Source organism: Phodopus roborovskii, unplaced genomic scaffold (genome assembly GCF_943737965.1).
Source record: "Phodopus roborovskii unplaced genomic scaffold, PHOROB, whole genome shotgun sequence".
Classification (NCBI taxonomy): domain Eukaryota; kingdom Metazoa; phylum Chordata; class Mammalia; order Rodentia; family Cricetidae; genus Phodopus; species Phodopus roborovskii.
In genome coordinates this window covers 2,581,281-2,599,177 of record NW_026126646.1, presented here as the reverse complement: position 1 = coordinate 2,599,177, position 17,897 = coordinate 2,581,281, and the positions used below count along the sequence as shown (strand labels likewise).

The 17,897-nt window shown below is 42.3% G+C and overlaps 1 protein-coding gene across 1 annotated transcript in view; it reads left to right on the top strand.

Annotated features, from left to right (window-relative positions):
• Positions 1-17,897, top strand: part of Per3 (period circadian regulator 3) — a 42,985-nt gene that overhangs the window by 10,856 nt on the left and 14,232 nt on the right. The window contains 9 exon segments of the mRNA XM_051173882.1: positions 741-819; positions 3,874-3,980; positions 4,210-4,366; positions 6,838-6,943; positions 8,026-8,154; positions 8,649-8,775; positions 15,382-15,514; positions 15,959-16,080; positions 17,655-17,834. Of these exon segments, the coding sequence (XP_051029839.1) occupies positions 741-819; positions 3,874-3,980; positions 4,210-4,366; positions 6,838-6,943; positions 8,026-8,154; positions 8,649-8,775; positions 15,382-15,514; positions 15,959-16,080; positions 17,655-17,834 (1,140 nt within the window).

The following is a 17,897-nucleotide window of genomic DNA, read 5'->3' as shown; positions in this document are numbered from 1 at the left end:
ACCTTCTTCTGACTACCTGTGCATACATGCAGGCCAAACACCTATGCAAATAAAAATTGTTTTAGAAGGAAATAATAAAACCATTGATTTATACATTAAACACTAACACCAGCACTTCTGTAAATGTGGCTTGGGATGCACTGAGGTAGCTAGCAACAGAGAGTTGAAATGTGTGTGTGTGTGTTGTATGTATTCCTGAGTAGCTCCAAGCACTGGATGCCCTTTTCCAAATTCACTACGATTTCTTGATGTTGAGGTCATGCTGAAGTAACTGGTATAAGTCAGAGTGTTGCCTGCAATTTTCCAGTGCACATTTTAGATCAGAGCTTGCCTCACTCGATGGTACCAATTTTATTACCTAACAGATTGCTATAGTGCTATCTCAAATGCTTTCATTTAGTTATATACTGCCATCAAAGAATATTCAGCCCTTCCCTTACTCCCACTTTAACTATTAGGTGTTCGTGATAAAGAAGTTAGCTATTTAGACTACAATAGACTTTATGTATTTAAAATTAACTATAATATAGTCATCACATATATGACCTCATTAAAATCAAATTAATAATGAAAACTATCATTTTACTGTATCTCTGACTTCATGACAGTCAGACCCTAGATTTCAGTTAGATTTCTGCCATTTCATTTGGATATTTTATTCCTTGTATGTTTAGTAGCTAGTTTAGTAGATGATTAATTGCATATTTGACCCTTATTTAGTCTTTCTCCTTTTTTAATAGCTCCTCGAATCCCTGTAGATAAAAGGATTTTTACCACAACACACACCCCAGGATGTGTGTTTCTTGAAGTAGATGACAGGTAAATACTTCTTTGAGTCTAAAAGGAATTTGTTTTGGAAGACAAACCAAGGTACTCCAGGTGTGTGTTACACTTTGTGTACTGTTCTGTATCCTATGTCAGACTGTCAGTTTGCCCGTGTGGTTCATGCTGGTTACAGAGCACCTTAAACCGAGTCTTCTCAGATATATTTTCAAATCACATTTGTGTGTGTGTGTCTGTGCTTGTCTGTATGTGTGATGTGTGTGTGTGTGTGTGTGTGTGTGTGTGTGTCTGTGCTTGTCTGTATGTGCTTGTGTGAGTGTGTGTGTATGTGTGTGTCTGTGCCTGGGCATGCACGTGCACTAGTCCATACATTTGTGATCAGAGGCCACCCTTCTGGTGTTGGATCTCACCTACCACTGTATGAGTCTGGGATCCAGCTCAGGCCAGCGGGCTTGGTGGCAAGTACTTGTACCTGTTGGCTGAATTTTATTGTAAACATCTTGTATGTTGTATTTTTTAAAGTGATTTATATGACACCTTACAATATTTCGTTACATTGACGCATAAGTGGTTCAGGTGTATTACTCGTACGTTACATAAACCAAGGACCAGTTCAACAAGAAATTGTGACTGTACTCAATTTAGGACCAAGACTCAAATCCTTTAGCACTCACTCTCCTGCTACTTTCATTTGACAAATGCTGCTCAAATCAATTTATACTAAATTTTTAATTAGTCTGAAGAGGAAAAAAGAGAACTTATGGGTTTTTTTTTTTAAAGGCAAATGTTTAAAGATTTTTTTTCCTCCATTTTGATTTACATTGTTTTTCTGCAATTTTAAAATGGCTTTACTTTTGAACATAGTGATAGTACTTTGTGCTTATTGCTGTTTTTCAGAATTTTTTTTTTTTTTTTTAGAAAAAAGTGATTTCCTTTATGTGTGCAGGGTGGGTTCTAAGAATCAAACTCAGGTTCTTGGGAAAATCAGTCAGTGCTTATAACTGCTGAGCCATCTTTCTAGCTCCTGGTTTTGTATTTTTAAAGCCGGGTGGTGGTGGTGCACGCCTTTAGTCCCAGCACTTGGGAGGCAGAGGCAGGTGGATGTCTGTGAGTTTGAGGCCAGCCTGGTCTACAGAGCTAGTTCCAGGACAGGTTCCAAAACTACACAAAGAAACCCTGCCTCAAACAACAAACAAACAAGCAAACAAAAGCAAATGCTGTCTGGGTGGTAGTGGTTGCACACCTTTAATTCCAGCATTCAGGAGGCCGAGTCAGGCAGATTTCTGCGAGTCTACAATGTGAGTTCAAGGATAGCCAAAGCTGTTACACAGAGATACCCTAACATGGGGAAAAAAAGAAAAAAAAAAGTAAATGTTTGTATTGTATTAGTATATACAACCACACATTTATTTCAGAATTTTACTTATTCTTAAAATTTGGAAATCAGAAACAGGACTGAGCCATGTGTTAGTGTAAAATGAAGCACAGAAAATGTTTACGGAGCAGGTTTTGTCTTAAGTCATCCTTCCAAGGCCTCTTTATCCTGAAAACGTTCCTGTGAGTTTCAGGGTGATAGTTGCCTTTGGATACTATATTTGATTTTGACATTACATTGTGTCCGTCAGCCTTTGTTACTGTAGTAAAATACTGGAAGTGAGCAATGTGTAAGGGGAAAGAAAGGTTTAATGGCTGCTGTTTCGGGCCATGATTACTTGGCTGGCTCCATTGGTTTGAGACCTCTGGTGTGGCAGGGCATCACGGTGGAGAGCACATGGTGAGTGAAGTTAATCTGCTTACTTCCTGGGACCAGGTAGCAGGGGGAAGGCAGGGCAGGGACCTGAGTGTAGAGCTGTGGAGGAACAGAGCCCTCTTAACACTAAGACAGTTGAGGCAGTCCCTTACAGTCACTTCCACAGACTAACACGGCATGGTGAAGGCAGTTATTCAATTGAACCTTCATGGGGTGATTCTAAGCTGTGTCCAGTTGACAGTTAATGCAGGGCCTGAGAACTTTGCCTCCTGAAGGAAGGCTGCACCATCCCCCAATAGTGCCACGGGCTGAGGGGCTGGGGGCCATGCTTTCAGTGTAATATACTAATCTTGGGGGACAGTCAAGCTCCAAACTATATCAATATTGATTAAGCTCATGGCCCACTTTATCACCGTACCCTGCTGTTACCGTGTGCTCTTTCTAAATGACAATGTAACAGAGCACAGGACCTGGAGGAACTTGCTGAAAATTCATGTCCCTGGGTTATCTTCTGTGGCATGAATTCTAATTGGTCTTAATAATAAAAACTCAGAATCAGCTATGGGATAAAAGCTGAAAGATCAGAGAAGCAAAGTGAGTCTTACCTCTGCCAATGTGCAGACGGAAGAGGCGATCCTGGCCTCAGACTGACTGCCTCCTCAGACAGCCATGACCTCCCGTCTCCTCTCTCCACCCAGCTATATCCCTTCCTGTCTCTACTTCCTTAGTGCTGGGATTAAAGGGGTGTCACTCCACATGCTGGGATCACCTTTGTGTGCGCTTTTAAACTGGATCAGTTTTGTGTAGCCCAGGGTGGCCTTCAACTCAGAGATCCAGCTGCCTGTCTGTGAGTCCTGGGATTAAAAGTGTGAGCCACCACTGCCTGGCCTCTATAGCTAACTAGTGTGGCTAGCTTTGCATTTTGGTCTTCAGGCCAGATCATAAACAAAATATCACCACAGTCTCCAGAGTTTCTGATTCCTAAGTTCACGTGAGCCTGCAAGCCTGTTGTTAGGGAATGAGAAGGTATCAGATGACTGCTGACATGGATAGCCGTGTCTGTTCCCACAGCACAGCCACTCAGGTTTTTGCTTCCATGGATGCATTAGTGGACACCTTTTTGTAAATGTTCGTCCTGTTTAGAATTAAATAGAGAACCTAGGGTTTAGTGGTGATGTTTTATTTTGCAGAGCGGGGGATAGAATTCTTACATAGTCTCAGCACATAGTATCCCACTGAGTCACATTGCCAGCCCAAGTGGGTATTTTTAAGTGTATAAAAAACTTCTTAATTACTTGCTCAGTATAACGTGCTTCCTGTGCTGTGTGCCTGTGCCCCAGGGCAGTACCTTTGCTGGGTTACCTACCTCAGGATCTGATTGGAACATCGATCTTAACATATTTGCACCCAGAAGATCGGCCTCTGATGGTTGCCATACACCAAAAAGGTGGGGCCTGCTCCTTTATGGAAGTTGTTATTTGCTACTGATTGGTTGTAATTTTTCAGTCCATTTCTCAATAGAGTTTTTTCTTTACCCAAATAAGAAATGTTTGAAACTGCTAAAGTAATCGTTTCCTACATTAAAGTGCTAAAAAGTCCCAAATAGATAACTGAAGCAGGACACTTGTACTCTCATCTGTGTAAAGTCTGGTTTTAATCTTTGTTACTTTACATAGTTTTAAAGTATGTGGGCCATCCTCCATTTGAACACTCACCTATCAGATTCTGCACTCAGAATGGAGATTACATCATTCTGGATTCCAGCTGGTCCAGCTTTGTGAACCCCTGGAGCCGGAAGGTTTCCTTCATCATTGGTCGGCATAAAGTTCGAACGTAAGTTCATCAGTTGCTGCTGTGGGGTATAGAGGTGAGTGGGGCAGCCGTCACCTGTCATGGGAAGATGGACATGGTTATGTATAAAGTCCTGAATTCGGGTTTTGCTGTTCCTTTCATGGCACTACCAGCATTCTGGTTTTTCTGATGTTTGCAGTCTTGGGGTGGTGTTTCAGCTTCTTAGGTCACTGTAGCTGCACTATAGATCTGTAACTCCAGGTCCAGGGGATCCAGTGTCCTCTCCTGGCCTGTGCAGGTGCCAGGCGTGCACATGGTGCATAGACATACATCCAGACACCATACACATACAAAACTAATTAAAAAATGTTAAAGACTTCATGTTTTATGTACAAATATTTTGCTTGCATGTATGTAAATGTACTAAATACATACCTGGGGCCTATGGAGGCAAGAAAAGGACTCAGGGTCTCCTGGAATTGGAGTTTAAAAACCATTGTAAGCAGCTATATGAGTGCTGGGAACCAAACCCAGGTCCTCTTCAAGAGCAGAAAGTGTTCTTAACCATGGAGCCATCTCTTCAACCTCTGGCTTTGCTGTTTCTTGGTTGGTTCTTCCATCCAGCCTGAGCTGGGCAAGCATCACCCAGCCTCACACTAAATGTCAGGAATAATGCCTACATCATAAGATGAGGTGATATATCTGATTTAATATTCCTCATTTGGTGCCCACTCTACCAAGGTCCCAAGATACAGTGTCATGCCATGATGAGTGTGTGACCCCTGGTACCTAGACTGGTCCCTTCCTCTATCTCTTCTCTCCCCTTAATAACTCGGGGACCTGGAGAAGATTGAGATCCCAATGAAGGGATATTTGTAAAGCAATTGGAACATGACTGTCACTCTTTAGCAGTGGTTCTCAACCTTGCTAATGCTGGGACCCTTTAATACATTTCCTCTTGCTGTGGTGAACCCAGTATTTTGTTGCTACTTCATAAGTGTAATTTTGCCACTGTTACGAATCATAATGTAAATATTTTTGGAGACAGGAATTTGCCAAAGGGGTCATAACCCTCATATTAAGAACCACTGCTTTATGGCTTTTGAAGATGTTATGTATATATTCTTAAAAACTAGTACAGTTTTTAGGAGAAGATCCTAATAAATGTTAGTGTCTTTAGTATCTTTGTTGGCGTTCACTATGTTCAGGTAGTAACTTTTATTTTGTTTTTTACTTTAAATCATGTAAAATGGGGGAACAACCACATGTGTAACATGACACACACTTGTGGAGCTCAGAGAACATCACCTTTCATTGTGGATTCCTGAGATCAAACTCCAGGCATCAGGCTTGTACAGCAAATGATTTTAACCACAGAACCATCTCAGTGGTAGATTTCTAATCTCTCAAGTTTGCAATGAGATAGGGAGGTAATATTGTGACAGCCTCATTTTCACCACCAGGGTAAGGCTGTAGAGTCAACTTTAGCAGGTAGCAGAAGTGAGTAGCAGCTTTAAATTTCACATATTTATTTTTGGGTTTTTAAGCCAAGGTCTCACCATATAGCTCTGCTTGTCCTGAAACTTCGATCTGTAGACCAGCTAGCTTCAAACTCAGAGAGATCCTCTTGCCTCTGCCTCCCAAGTGCTGGAATTAAAGGCATGGGTTACCACACTCAACTAAGTGTTTTTAGTTTTATTTTTACTATTTTTTATCTATGTATAGATTGGATGCCTGCACATTGGGTATGTGCAAGTATCCAGAGGCACCACATCTCCTAGGAGGTGGAGATATATATGGTTATGAGTCTCCTCACATGGGTGGTAGGGATCAAATTCAGGTACTCTGGAAGAGCAACAGGTACTCTTAACCCCTGAGTCATGTCCAGCCCAGTTTTAAGCATTTACTGCTTGGCAACTTCAGCATCAACATTCCTACAGAGGTTCACTCAGTCAGATTTTAAAACCAGTCCTTACTGAATCTCTTAGGAGCAAAAGAAGTAGCTTGTCACTGGTTTTATTATACACATACATTTACTAAATTTATACACATACACATGCACATCCAGGACCTGTTATATAAAGATCAGTGCTGTAGAGAAACTTAAATTGTGTCAGATGTTTGCCTGTAATTCTAGTTCCCAGGAGATAGAGATAGGGTGATCAAAAGTCCCAGGTTAGCCTGGGCTAATTGGAGAAAGACTTTCACTCAGAAAAAAAAAAAAAAAAAAAAAAAAAAAAAAAAAACAGGGGCTGGGGAGGTAGTTTAGTAGTGGAGTGTTTTCCTAGCATGTACAAGGTCCTGTATTCTGTACCAAGGACCATGTGGGTTAGAGACTGTTATATCTAGTTTGTTTCTTTGGGAATTTTAACTCCATATTTTGTTTATCTAGAGTTAAAGAGTTGTTTCATCAAAACACAGCTTATTCTTTAAATGGTCTGTTGCAAGCATTTTAGTCTTCATTTTAGATGAATTTGGTTGCTTGGCTCATTGTTTCTCTTGGCATTTTGTAGGAGTCCATTAAATGAGGATGTTTTTGCCACTGGAATAAAAAAGGCAACTAATAACGACAAAGATATAACAGAATTACAAGAACAAATTCACAAACTTCTCTTACAGGTAAAGTGAGAGGCTTTAAAAGCACATCATCCCCCAAATTGTGTTTTATGGTTAGTTCGGTATTAGTGAAATCAGACCACAAGAACACACTGAGGGGAGAGGAACCTTTACCTCCACATCTTAGAAATGTTTGCTTTCTTGTCTGCATCTATGGATTAAGTTCTGTCCATCTTGTTCCTTATTCTGTGTGAGAGAGACAGCAGACTGATAGGGCAGACCTTGTTTTCTGGTTTTCTTCATGAAAGATTTCTTTTCACACTTCATACACCAGCAGGGTGCTCAGCTCCTGAGCTTGGGCTTCAGTGTTTTGTTTTGTTTTGTTTTTTTTTTTTTAAACTCAGTTTTTAAAAGTAGTAGAGATGTGCAGTTGGTCTCAGTTTCTCGTCATTATAAGGGAAGAAGAGGGAAATTAACCTGTTGAAAGAACAACCAAAGATGGGTTCTGTCAGTAAATAAAGTCAAGTATGTCACACACATAGAATGTGAGCCCAGGGGTTTTCAGAAATGTCTTCTTTAAAAATAATTTAACTTCATGTGCATTGGTGTGAAGGTGTCAGATCCCCTGGAACTAGAGTCACGGACAGTTGTGAACTGCTGGGTGTGCTGGGAATTAAACCTGGGTCCTCTGGAAGAACAGTCAGTGCTCTTATCCAATGAGCCACCTCTCCAGTCCCCAGAAATGTCTTTTATAAAAATCTCTAGGATTCATTTAATGTTTGAATTTTTATAAAAAAAAATTCTATGTTTTTATTTCATGTGTTCTGTCTATTCTAAATTTAAAGAACTAAATTTTTAGTTTATTACATTATTTATGATTTACAAAAATCAGTTATCTTACAGCTTCTAAAAGGATGTGTTGCTGTAATCCCCACCTAGACTAGAAAATTAGGCACTGCCCTGAGAATAGGAAAGTGCTGAGGCATGTCTCACAACAGCATCCAGGCTAACAGCTTCACCCTCCCCATACCTACTGTAGCATTTAAGGAGCTCTTAGCTTTGTGGTGATTGTAGACCAGAAGCTCTGGGGTGAATAATGTCAGTACCACTTATGCAGCAGTAACTAAACGGGCCCTTCCTCCTAGCCGGTTCATGCCAGTGCTTCCAGTGGTTACGGGAGCCTGGGCAGCAGCGGCTCACAGGAGCAGCACATCAGCATCGCCTCTTCCAGTGAGGCCAGTGGACACTGTGTTGAAGAGGCACAGAAGGAGCAGGTATGTGGCTCATGTGTCTTCCTGTGGATGCTGTTTGTGTGTCAGTGTTGGTCCTCACCTGGTGACATCTTAGGATTGTCATTTCACAAATTTCAGTTTACTTTAGAAAGTGACTTGAATGCATATAGACAAATGTCTGTAAAAAGAAAATCTGAGGTAGGCTTAGTGGCAGTGCTTATATTTTCAGTAGTCGGAGTGAAAGCAAGAGTTCTGAGGCCAGTGGGGCTACGTGGTAAGGGCCTGTCTCTTGGAGGAAAAGAATCATTCTTTTCTGAAAGCAGTGTACCATGGATAGGTGGATGTGCGGTTTGACCATGGATAGGTGGATGTACAGTTTGATTGGCATCATTGCACAGTGCTCAGTGAGAAGTGGAATTAAAGTGAAGATTGCTTTTATTGGTGTCTCAGAGACCCAGGAGTTAAGCGTGCATTGTGTGTCTTTTAGCGCACACTTCTACATTTTTAAACTCTATCTTATCCTTCTTCTCCCTAAGATGACCTTGCAGCAGGTCTATGCCAGTGTAAACAAAATTAAGAATGTGGGTCAACAGCTCTACATTGAGTCGATGACCAGATCAGTGAAGCCCGTGATAGACACATGCATGGAGCTGCAGGGTGGTGGTAAGTCAACAGACTGGCACTCAGCTGCCCCTGAATCTCTTCACAGATGGCAGCATGTGTGCATGCCGAGCAAAAGCCCTGAGCCCTGTGCTGCTTTCTAGCTTGCTGAATTGCCCAAAAGATGGTAATAATACTGACAACAGTAATATACTAGCTGCACCATACCGCTTGGAGGCTAAGTAGTTTTAAAATGTAGATGAGTGTGCGTTAATAAAGAATTAACTACTTTAATGCCATCTTTCGTAGTTAGGTTTCCTATGGCTGTGAAGAGACACCATGACCACAGCAGCTCTTACGAACAAAACATTTATTTGGGGGCTCACTTACAGTTCCAGAGGTTTATCCTCTGTCATGGTGGGGAGTGTGGTGGTGTGCAGGTAGACTCAGTGCTCGAGCTTGGAGTACTACACCTTACAGACAACGGGAAGTCAACTGAAAGTCACTGAGGGAAGCTTGAGCAAGGGACCTCAAAGCTGCCTCCAACAAGGCCACACCTCCTAAGTGCCACTCCCTTTGGGGCCATTTCTTTCAAACCACCACACCATCAGATTCTTAATTTCTTTCCTTCTGAGCTATCCAAACCCCAAAGAAAATAATTTTTAATACATTTCAGATAGTAAGTTATATTGAAATATTTTTTTCCCTGTAATTTCAAATAAATGGAGAACACTCTAAACTGAGTGGAAAACACTGGCCTTTTGAGCCTTTCTTGAACATGAGGTAAGGCCCACTTCAAAAGTATTGGACCAGTTGATTGTATTTAGTGATATTATGTTGGAAAGCTACCTAGTTACATAGCATGCGCCACTACAGCCCAGCGTGATGCTGTAATTTTCAAACAAGAAGGCACTTATCTCTCACAGTGCGGAAAGGTAGGGTCAAGGTATGGAAGGCACGGTATTCACTGTGAGCCCGACTACTTCCAAGAATGAACTTGAATCCCCCACATTCTCCAAAGGAAAGGGAAAAGTTCTCCCTATGTGACAGAACAAAACAACTAAAGGCTTTAGCTAGTTCCCTCCATTGTCGCCCTTGGTTTTGAGGTGGGGCCTTGCTTTGTCACTCCAGGTATATCTCAAACTCCTGAGGTAAAATGACCCTTCTGTAACAGCCACCAATGCTAGGGCCAAATGCATGCCACCACACCAACCTCTAGCTGTTTAATAAGGTCACTAACCCCATTCACAAAGGGATATGTGAGTGCTTCTGGTTTCTGCTCAGGACTAAACAAAGAACATTGACCCACCCTTATAGTGAAAAAGAGCAAACCTTTCTTACCCAGTTGAGTATTGTAGTTCTATAATCCAAGGAAAGACTCTTGTCGTAGAATGTTATTTTAAGGTGTGTTACTTGGGTTTGTGCTCAGGAACATTTGTTTAATGATGCAAAGATGTGTTTGATTAAATAAAATTCATCTATGGTCAGGAGGCTGGGTCAGCAACTAGCTGACAGGAAGTGGTAGTGAGGAGCCAGGTGGAGGAGGGTTTTTAAGGAGGGGCAGGGAGCAGCATGAAGATTCTGGAGGGCACTTGAGGACAGGGTGTGAGCTACTTGCTACTCAGCCTCTCTGAGGAACAGAATCCCACCTCACCCTTGCATCTTGAGTTCTTTAGAGGGACAGATTTAGATAAGTTTCCTTGCAGCTGTGAAAGAGTTGGTGCCTGAAGGAACAGTATTCCCTCAGGCAGCCTTAAGCTCTTGCAGCCTAAGCACTGTTGATAGCCAGGGAGTTGTAGTTGCTGATTCCAACAGCAGAGGCATAAAAGGCAGAGGCACTTTAAAAAGAGCACAACAGACTTAGGCACTGGCCAGCTCAGGAAGTGCATGGCTCAGACACTGGCTAACTGACTCAGGAAGTGCACAGCTCAGACAGTGGCTAACTGACTCAGGAAGTGCACAGCTCAGACAGTGGCTAACTGATTCAGGAAGTGCATGGCTCAGACACTGGCCAGCTTAGGAAGTGCACAGCTCAGACAGTGGCTAACTGACTCAGGAAGTGCACAGCTCAGACAGTGGCTAACTGATTCAGGAAGTGCATGGCTCAGACACTGGCCAGCTCAGGAAGTGCGTGGCTCACTGAATCAAGGAACTTGAAAAAAGACAAATCATCACTGAGATAAATGCAAAGGGATGACCATAAATGAAAGGAGAACAGATGTTCACAACAAACTCTCCCAACAGCCACCACTTGAAGCACAAGTCTGGCTGGAGGAATTTGGGAGGTGAGTCGTTCATAAAACCATAGTGATAACAGACAGCAGGCCTGGCCTAAGGTTACATTAACCTAGCACAGGTCATTCCAAGGATATAGCTGCTCTGTCTCTGCTGTCCTTGACAGGCTGTAGCACGAGTTCTGATTGTTCTTAATAATTAAAGCTCAGAGTCAGCTATCCAGGTGAAAGCTGAAGGATCAGAGAAGCAGAGCGGCCAGCCACTAGAGAGTTCTTGTCCTCAGACTGTGAGCCTCCTCTGATTGTCTCCTCAAAATGCCTTGCTTCAGACTAACTGCTGCTCAGACTGACTGTAGTGAGCTCCCACCTCACATTCCTCTCCCCTCCCAGCTGTACCCCTCCCTGTCTCCACCTCCTTAGTGCAAGTGCTGGGATCACCTTTGTATGAGCTCTGTGTCTCTTTTAGACAGATTCAATCTTGGGTAGCCCAGGGTAGCCTTGAACTAACAGAGATCCATCTGCCTCTGTCTCCTAAGTACTGGGATTAAAGGTGTGTGCCACCACTGCCTGGCCTCTATGGCTAGCTAGTGTGGCTAGTTTTCCACTCTGATCTTCAGGCAAATTGTATTTGTTAGATCATAAACAGTATCACCACAACAGGCCACTGAGCTTTTGATAAATGAAGTTTGTGGAAAGTCAAGAAGGGGAAACTGACCTCCCAAGAGACAAAGTGGTCATGAAAGGAAGATTCAAACACATATCAATGAAGATACCTGACAAGGTAAGGTAACTGGGAATGGTCCATTGCCAGGCTAATGGGCAAAATGGGCCGTGAGCAAAGCCAGCTTCTGAGAAGGGACTGAAAGAAGGGGCCACAGGGAACTGTTAGAGATGTTGGAGGCCCTGGGTGTGTCCTGCTGCCCGTTTTCACACTGACTTCTCTGTGATATAAAATGTTCATATGATGCAAGTCAGAAGAGACCAACAGTGATGTTTACATACTTTGGGGACAAAAGGTCTCAGCAAATCAGACATGAAAAGTGATTGACATCGGCACACAGAAGAATCAAAAGCTCCCCTATTGATTCCTCAGACTGCAACAGAAGCAGAAAAGCACATCGAGTCCAGGGGCAGCATCAAGCTACCTAACACAGAGTTGACTGGGATCCTAGAGGAAGTATTTGAAGATGTAACACAATCAAGATTGTCTGCAGATTCAAAGAACATGAGTGTTTTTTTAAAAAAAGTTATTTTTAGAAAACCTACTTGAAGCCAGGTGTTCATTGGTGGTGCATGCCTTTAATCCCAGAACTTGGGAGGCAGAGGCTGGTGGAACTCTGTGAGTTCAAGGCCAGCCTGGTCTACAAAGCCAATTCCAGGACAGGCTCCAAAGCAATACAGAGAAACCCTGTCACCCTGTCTCAGGGAAGAAAAAAAAAACAAAAACAAAACCTACTTGAACATACCCTGTTCAAACTGCTGAAAATAAAAGCAGAGAGTCCATAGTGAAGGTAGGGGGAAACAACCACAGATAAGAGAACCACACATTTCTCCAGAAACCATTCACGCCACAGGTAAGACAAAACCATGCATTTCTCTAGAAACAATTTATGGAGGAAGACAGGAAACTACATCATCAAAGAACATACTGTTAACACAGACTTGAGAAGCACACTTTTCTACCAGAAATATCTAGGAATTTCTTATTTTTTAATGATTTATTTTGTGTGTGTATATGCACATGCATGCACATGAGTATGCATACTAAACAATGGAAGTTAGAGATGTTGGATCCTCTGGAGTTGGAATGGCAGTAATTGTAGCCACCCAACAGGAGTGCTGGGAATTTAATTCAGAACCATGGAATCATCTCTCCAGCCCTGGGAACTTCTTACCATAGAAGAAATATGATAAAAACCTATCTACACTAAGGAGTGAAAAATACTGGATGAGGAATAAAAAAAAAATATTTTATTTTTAATTGATTTGAAAAATAACTAATAATAGTATTCTGCATTTGTGACATACAATTAAAACATGGCAAAATATTTTGAGATGGTGGGGAAGTTTTGGGAAATTCACTGTTGTCAGCCTTTGCCTTTGAAATGATGTAATAATTGGAGGTGAACCCTGAACCCCATATAAATTAGATGAAGGATGGTGAATGAACAGGCACTGTGACATAGTTAATCTATTGACCTTACAGAACTCAGGAAGAATCAGTTGTTTCTGGTGGTGCTGAATCACTCAGCTCAGGATGGTGTTGGGTGGGTGAGACAGTGCATTCACTGGACAGAGATGACTTATATCCCATGTGGGATGGAACAGAGCAGTGAGATTACATCATACTATTTAGAATAGTGCACAGTTTAAAACAGGAATAGTAAACATCTGCATCTTTCCACTTGATCTGTTTATCTGTTTGCTTTTTTCTTTCCTTTTTTTTTTTTTTTTTTTCCTTTCTTTCTTTCTTACAAGTGACTATGGGTAACTGAAACCATGGAGTTGTGGTAGATCCTTGCCTAGGATATGCAAAGCTCTGGGCTCAATCCTGTTCTCCAAAAAACTAAAAACTTAATACAGTGAAACCACAGGAAGCAAAACCAGCCACCAGTGACGGGGCACTTTCTGAGATTGAAAGGGGAGGGCAGCTGACTACGAGGGGTAGCTGCGCATGTGCCAAGATCCATAAACATTAATCCCACTCCAGAATGTAGAGAGAACCAAGGCTGTGTGTGGATAAATCTGCCAAGTATGGATGGCATAAGCATACTCAAGGAGGTAGGTTAAGTAGTTTTAGAGAAGAAGAAAAATCTATTTTAGCTAGATGTCAATTATAGAATACGTATGTGCATAAACACTGTATCCAGGTTGGTATGTTTATCCTCAGAAGAATTCTGAAGTTACTTTGTATGTATACTAAGTTTGAACAAGCGTATACAAACATTGTGGATAATGATAACAAGATTTCTCAGTATTGTAGCAGTTTCAAGTAATCAAAGGAGGAATTCTAGAGTAAATTGTCCTGGATTGATGGTAAAGCAGGTGTAAGAACTCAAGTGTTCAGCTGGATGGGTGGACAGACAGATACTGGTTAATATATAGACTTGCATATCAATTCTGACGATTTAGAGAACTTACAAGCATAGACACACACCTAACACTAATATCTTGGTTTCTGGGTATATTTTTTCCAAGAAAAGGAGCCAGGGCCAGAGAGTAAAGATGTTCAAGAGACAAATAGGGATCAGAAGGGCACAGGACAGAGCTTGGAAGATCTACAAGTATCCAACACTGGGACAATTTGAGTGACTAAATTCATCATAACAGTGTTACTTTATAACTCACCAAACTAAATAAACCATGAGTCTATACTGCAAAATGACTGGAAGAGTGAGCAAAGACCAAGGGACCAAGCAACGGTAGAGTTAAGATGTGACCACCAGATTCATTGAGATCTGAAATGAAGGTTAGGGTTAGTGATAACCCAGAAAATCTAGAGCCAAGTCTTCATCCCAGTAAAGCATTCCTCCCCTGTGTGTCTCATGGTTCTGTCATGTCTCTTCGTGAGTGCCAGTGGGAGCTACAGGTTAGGGTGTGGAAATGTTCCATATTCTATTCTGTATAGAGTTGAAATGAGGCTGACCAAGAAGTAACATTTTCATAAAACTGTTAAGATAGGCCTGTCCAGGTCAGCTAAAAATGCCCATCACTAAGAAGAGCAGTAGCAAACACCACATACCTGTCAACAGCGTGACATAATTAGTCTCCTTCCTGACCTCACTGCCCTTCTTGCTTCCAATGGCAGGGTTTCCTCTGCGTGTCTTTTTCTGACTCCGTAGGACTGTCTGGCTTTTCTCTTCAGGAGGTTCACGGCTTTTCTCTCTTCACACCTGTGCCACTAGTCACATTGGAAAATTTTAAGTGCGAATTCAAAGCAGTGCAATATTATTTTTTGTTCCCTGGTTGTAGTGATCTATTTCAAGTGCTTTGTGTGATTGTAGCTAGGATGTGGGACACCACAAATAAGAATGGGTCAGTACCATCGCGGCTCTGCACAGGCAGGGCTATTTGCTTCCCCTTGTAACACAGGAGATATGTGTGATATCCAGTTATTCTGGTCTCTGTGTGCACTGACCAGTTCCACAGGTGCTCGGTAGACAGATGGTGTACAAGGTGGGGTGACACACAACATTTAGGTGTCTTCGTTAGCTTGACACGGGGCATTCCCCATCTGATAGTGGCATGTTTCATTCATGCTGTGTAGCCTGCTTTTGTGCCTTGTTTTATTCACTGTACTGATACTTCTGTGTCATTTTGTTTAGATCTGAGCTCATGGTTAATAGCTGCATGACATTTTATAACTGTTATGAGCTTACTATTGTCTTAATACATGCTAAGTATTTTAACTGTATATGCTTTCATTCTCTTTCAGATGAACAGAAGGACTTTTCTCCCTCTGAGACATTGAAAAATAAAAGCGTGTGTACTGGCTCTTGTGATGATTTGAGTCGAGAGCAGCACAGCTCATCCTACCAGCAGATGAACTGTATCGACAGTGTCATCAGGTAAGAAATGCCGTGAGCCTGGCCCGTCCTCTAGCATTTCAGAGATGTTTGTATTGGTTTCCTACTATAAGTGATAGGATCAGTTGGTGCCTGTGGAGCTCGTACAGCTGCTGGGGGCAACAGTGCGGAGTCCTTTGTTTGCTGTGGAATGCATTTTGTACAGTTCACAATTGATTGAACTTTATGGAGGGCACAGAAAAGACGCTGCCGCACCTTGGTGGCAGAGCTGTGGCATAGTGAACACCTGTGCTGGCCAGAATTGACCAGTTAAGGAACACAGTGAAAGAGAGATTGTAACTCACTAACCCAGGCTGGGATGGGCAGGGTTGACTTCGTCCAGGAAGGAAGAAGTCTCTGAGGCCTCAGTGGCATAAGCAAAGAATGGAAGTGGGAATAGCTTGATGGAGCCAAGACAAAGCAATACAAAGTCCAATTCTGTTGTAGGTACCTGACAAGCTACAGTCTTCCAGCCTTGAAAAGAAAGTGCATATCCTGCACAAACACGTCTTCATCTTCAGAAGAAGCCAAGCAGAACCATGAGGCAGACTGCGCCACAGCACTGCAAGGTAGCTGAGTGTCCTCAGAGTAGATAACTTCATTGCTTTTTGTCTGTCTGTCTGTCTGTCTATTTATTTATTTTACATCCCAAGTAAAGTTTCCCTCCCTCCTCTCCTTCCATTCTCTCCCCTCATACCCGCTCTATCCCCACCCCAATCCACTTGTCCTCCATTTCTCTCCAGGAAAGGGCAGGCCTCCCATGCCTATCAGCCAAACACGGCACATCAAGTTGCAGGAAGACTAAGCACCTCCCCATGTGTTAAGGCTGGGCAAGGCGACTCAGTATAAAGAGCAGGGTCTCAAAGTCCTATGAAAGAGTCAGAGACAGCCCCTGTTCTTACTGTTAGGAGTCCCACAAGAGGACTGTTAAATATACTGAGAGCCTAGGTCAGTCCTATGTATGCGCTCTGGTTGTCAGTTAAGTCTCTCAGAGCCACTATGAGCCTACATTAGCTGATTCTGTGGATTTGTTTGTTTGTTTGATTTTTGTTTTTGTGATCTCCTTGACCCCTTTGGCTCCTACAATCCTTCCTACCTCTCTTCTGTAGGGTTTCTCAAGCTCCACCTAATGTTTAACTGTGGGTCTGCATCTGCTTATATTAGTTGCTAGATGAACCTCTCTGATGACTATTGGGCTAGGCATCTATCTATGAATGTAGCAGAATATCGTTAAGTGTCATTATGTTGGCATTTTTTTTTTCTCCAGTAGTGTTTGGTTCTATCCTCAATCCCTGGGTCATCCAGCCTGTGGGTCCTATGCTCCAGGCAGTGTCAAGCGTGGGCTTACTCACCAGGCATGGGTTTTAGGCTAGACCAATCATTGGTTGTCCACTAGCTCTGTCTTTAGGCCACCCTTATCCCAGCATATCCCATAGTCAGGACAGACTGTGAGTCAAAGGTTATTTGTGTAGTTGGATTTTTTGAGGGGGCCTCCAGCTCACATAAAAAACAACCCAGAGATTGCCTGTAGCTTAGGTTTGTTTCTAACTAATTCTTATAATTTAAATTAACCCTTATTTTTTAATGTACATTCTTCCACACACTCGCTACCTCATCTCCATTTTGTCCACTCTGCTTCCTCCATGTCTGCCTGACCATCCTATCTTTCTTCTTCTCCTGAGCCCTCTCTGTCCAGAAGTTCCACCTGTACCTCCTGCCTGACTATTGGCTGATTAGCTTTTTATTGATCTCCTTCTGTTTTATTGCTATATTCAAGTACTATATTAAATGGGTATGAAGAATGTGAACAACCTTGTCTCACTCCTGATTTTAGTGGAATTGCTTTGCGTTTCTCTTCATTTAATTTGATGTTGGCAATTGGCTTGCTATGTACTGCTTTTACTTTGTTTAGGTATGTTCCTTCTATCCCTGATCTCTCCAAGACCTTTATCATGAAAGGTGTTGGATTTCGTGAATAGTCTTTTCAGAATCTAATGAGAATGAACATATGGGTTTTTTTTTCCGTTTCAGTTTATATGATGGGTTACAGAATCCTGGGCTAATGGCTTTAATTTGTCAGTTACTGACTTCCTGTAAGCTTTTGTTTAGGATTTTTCACCATCAGTTTCTCATATATCACCAGATACTGAACGGATCCTGAACATACCTAAACAGGAAACACCAACAAGTGGACCATCCACAGATGCTGACGCTGGAGGAGGTGCTTCGTGGACCCTGCCCACTTCTGCACTGAGCATGGGCCCTGACGTAAGCCAGTGCAGCTGCAGCAACCCTGCTGTCCATGCCCCACCCCCACACTCAGGTACCACCTGTGGGTGAGGAAGAAACATTAATACTGTCTGCTTAGTTATAACTTCTGTCCAAA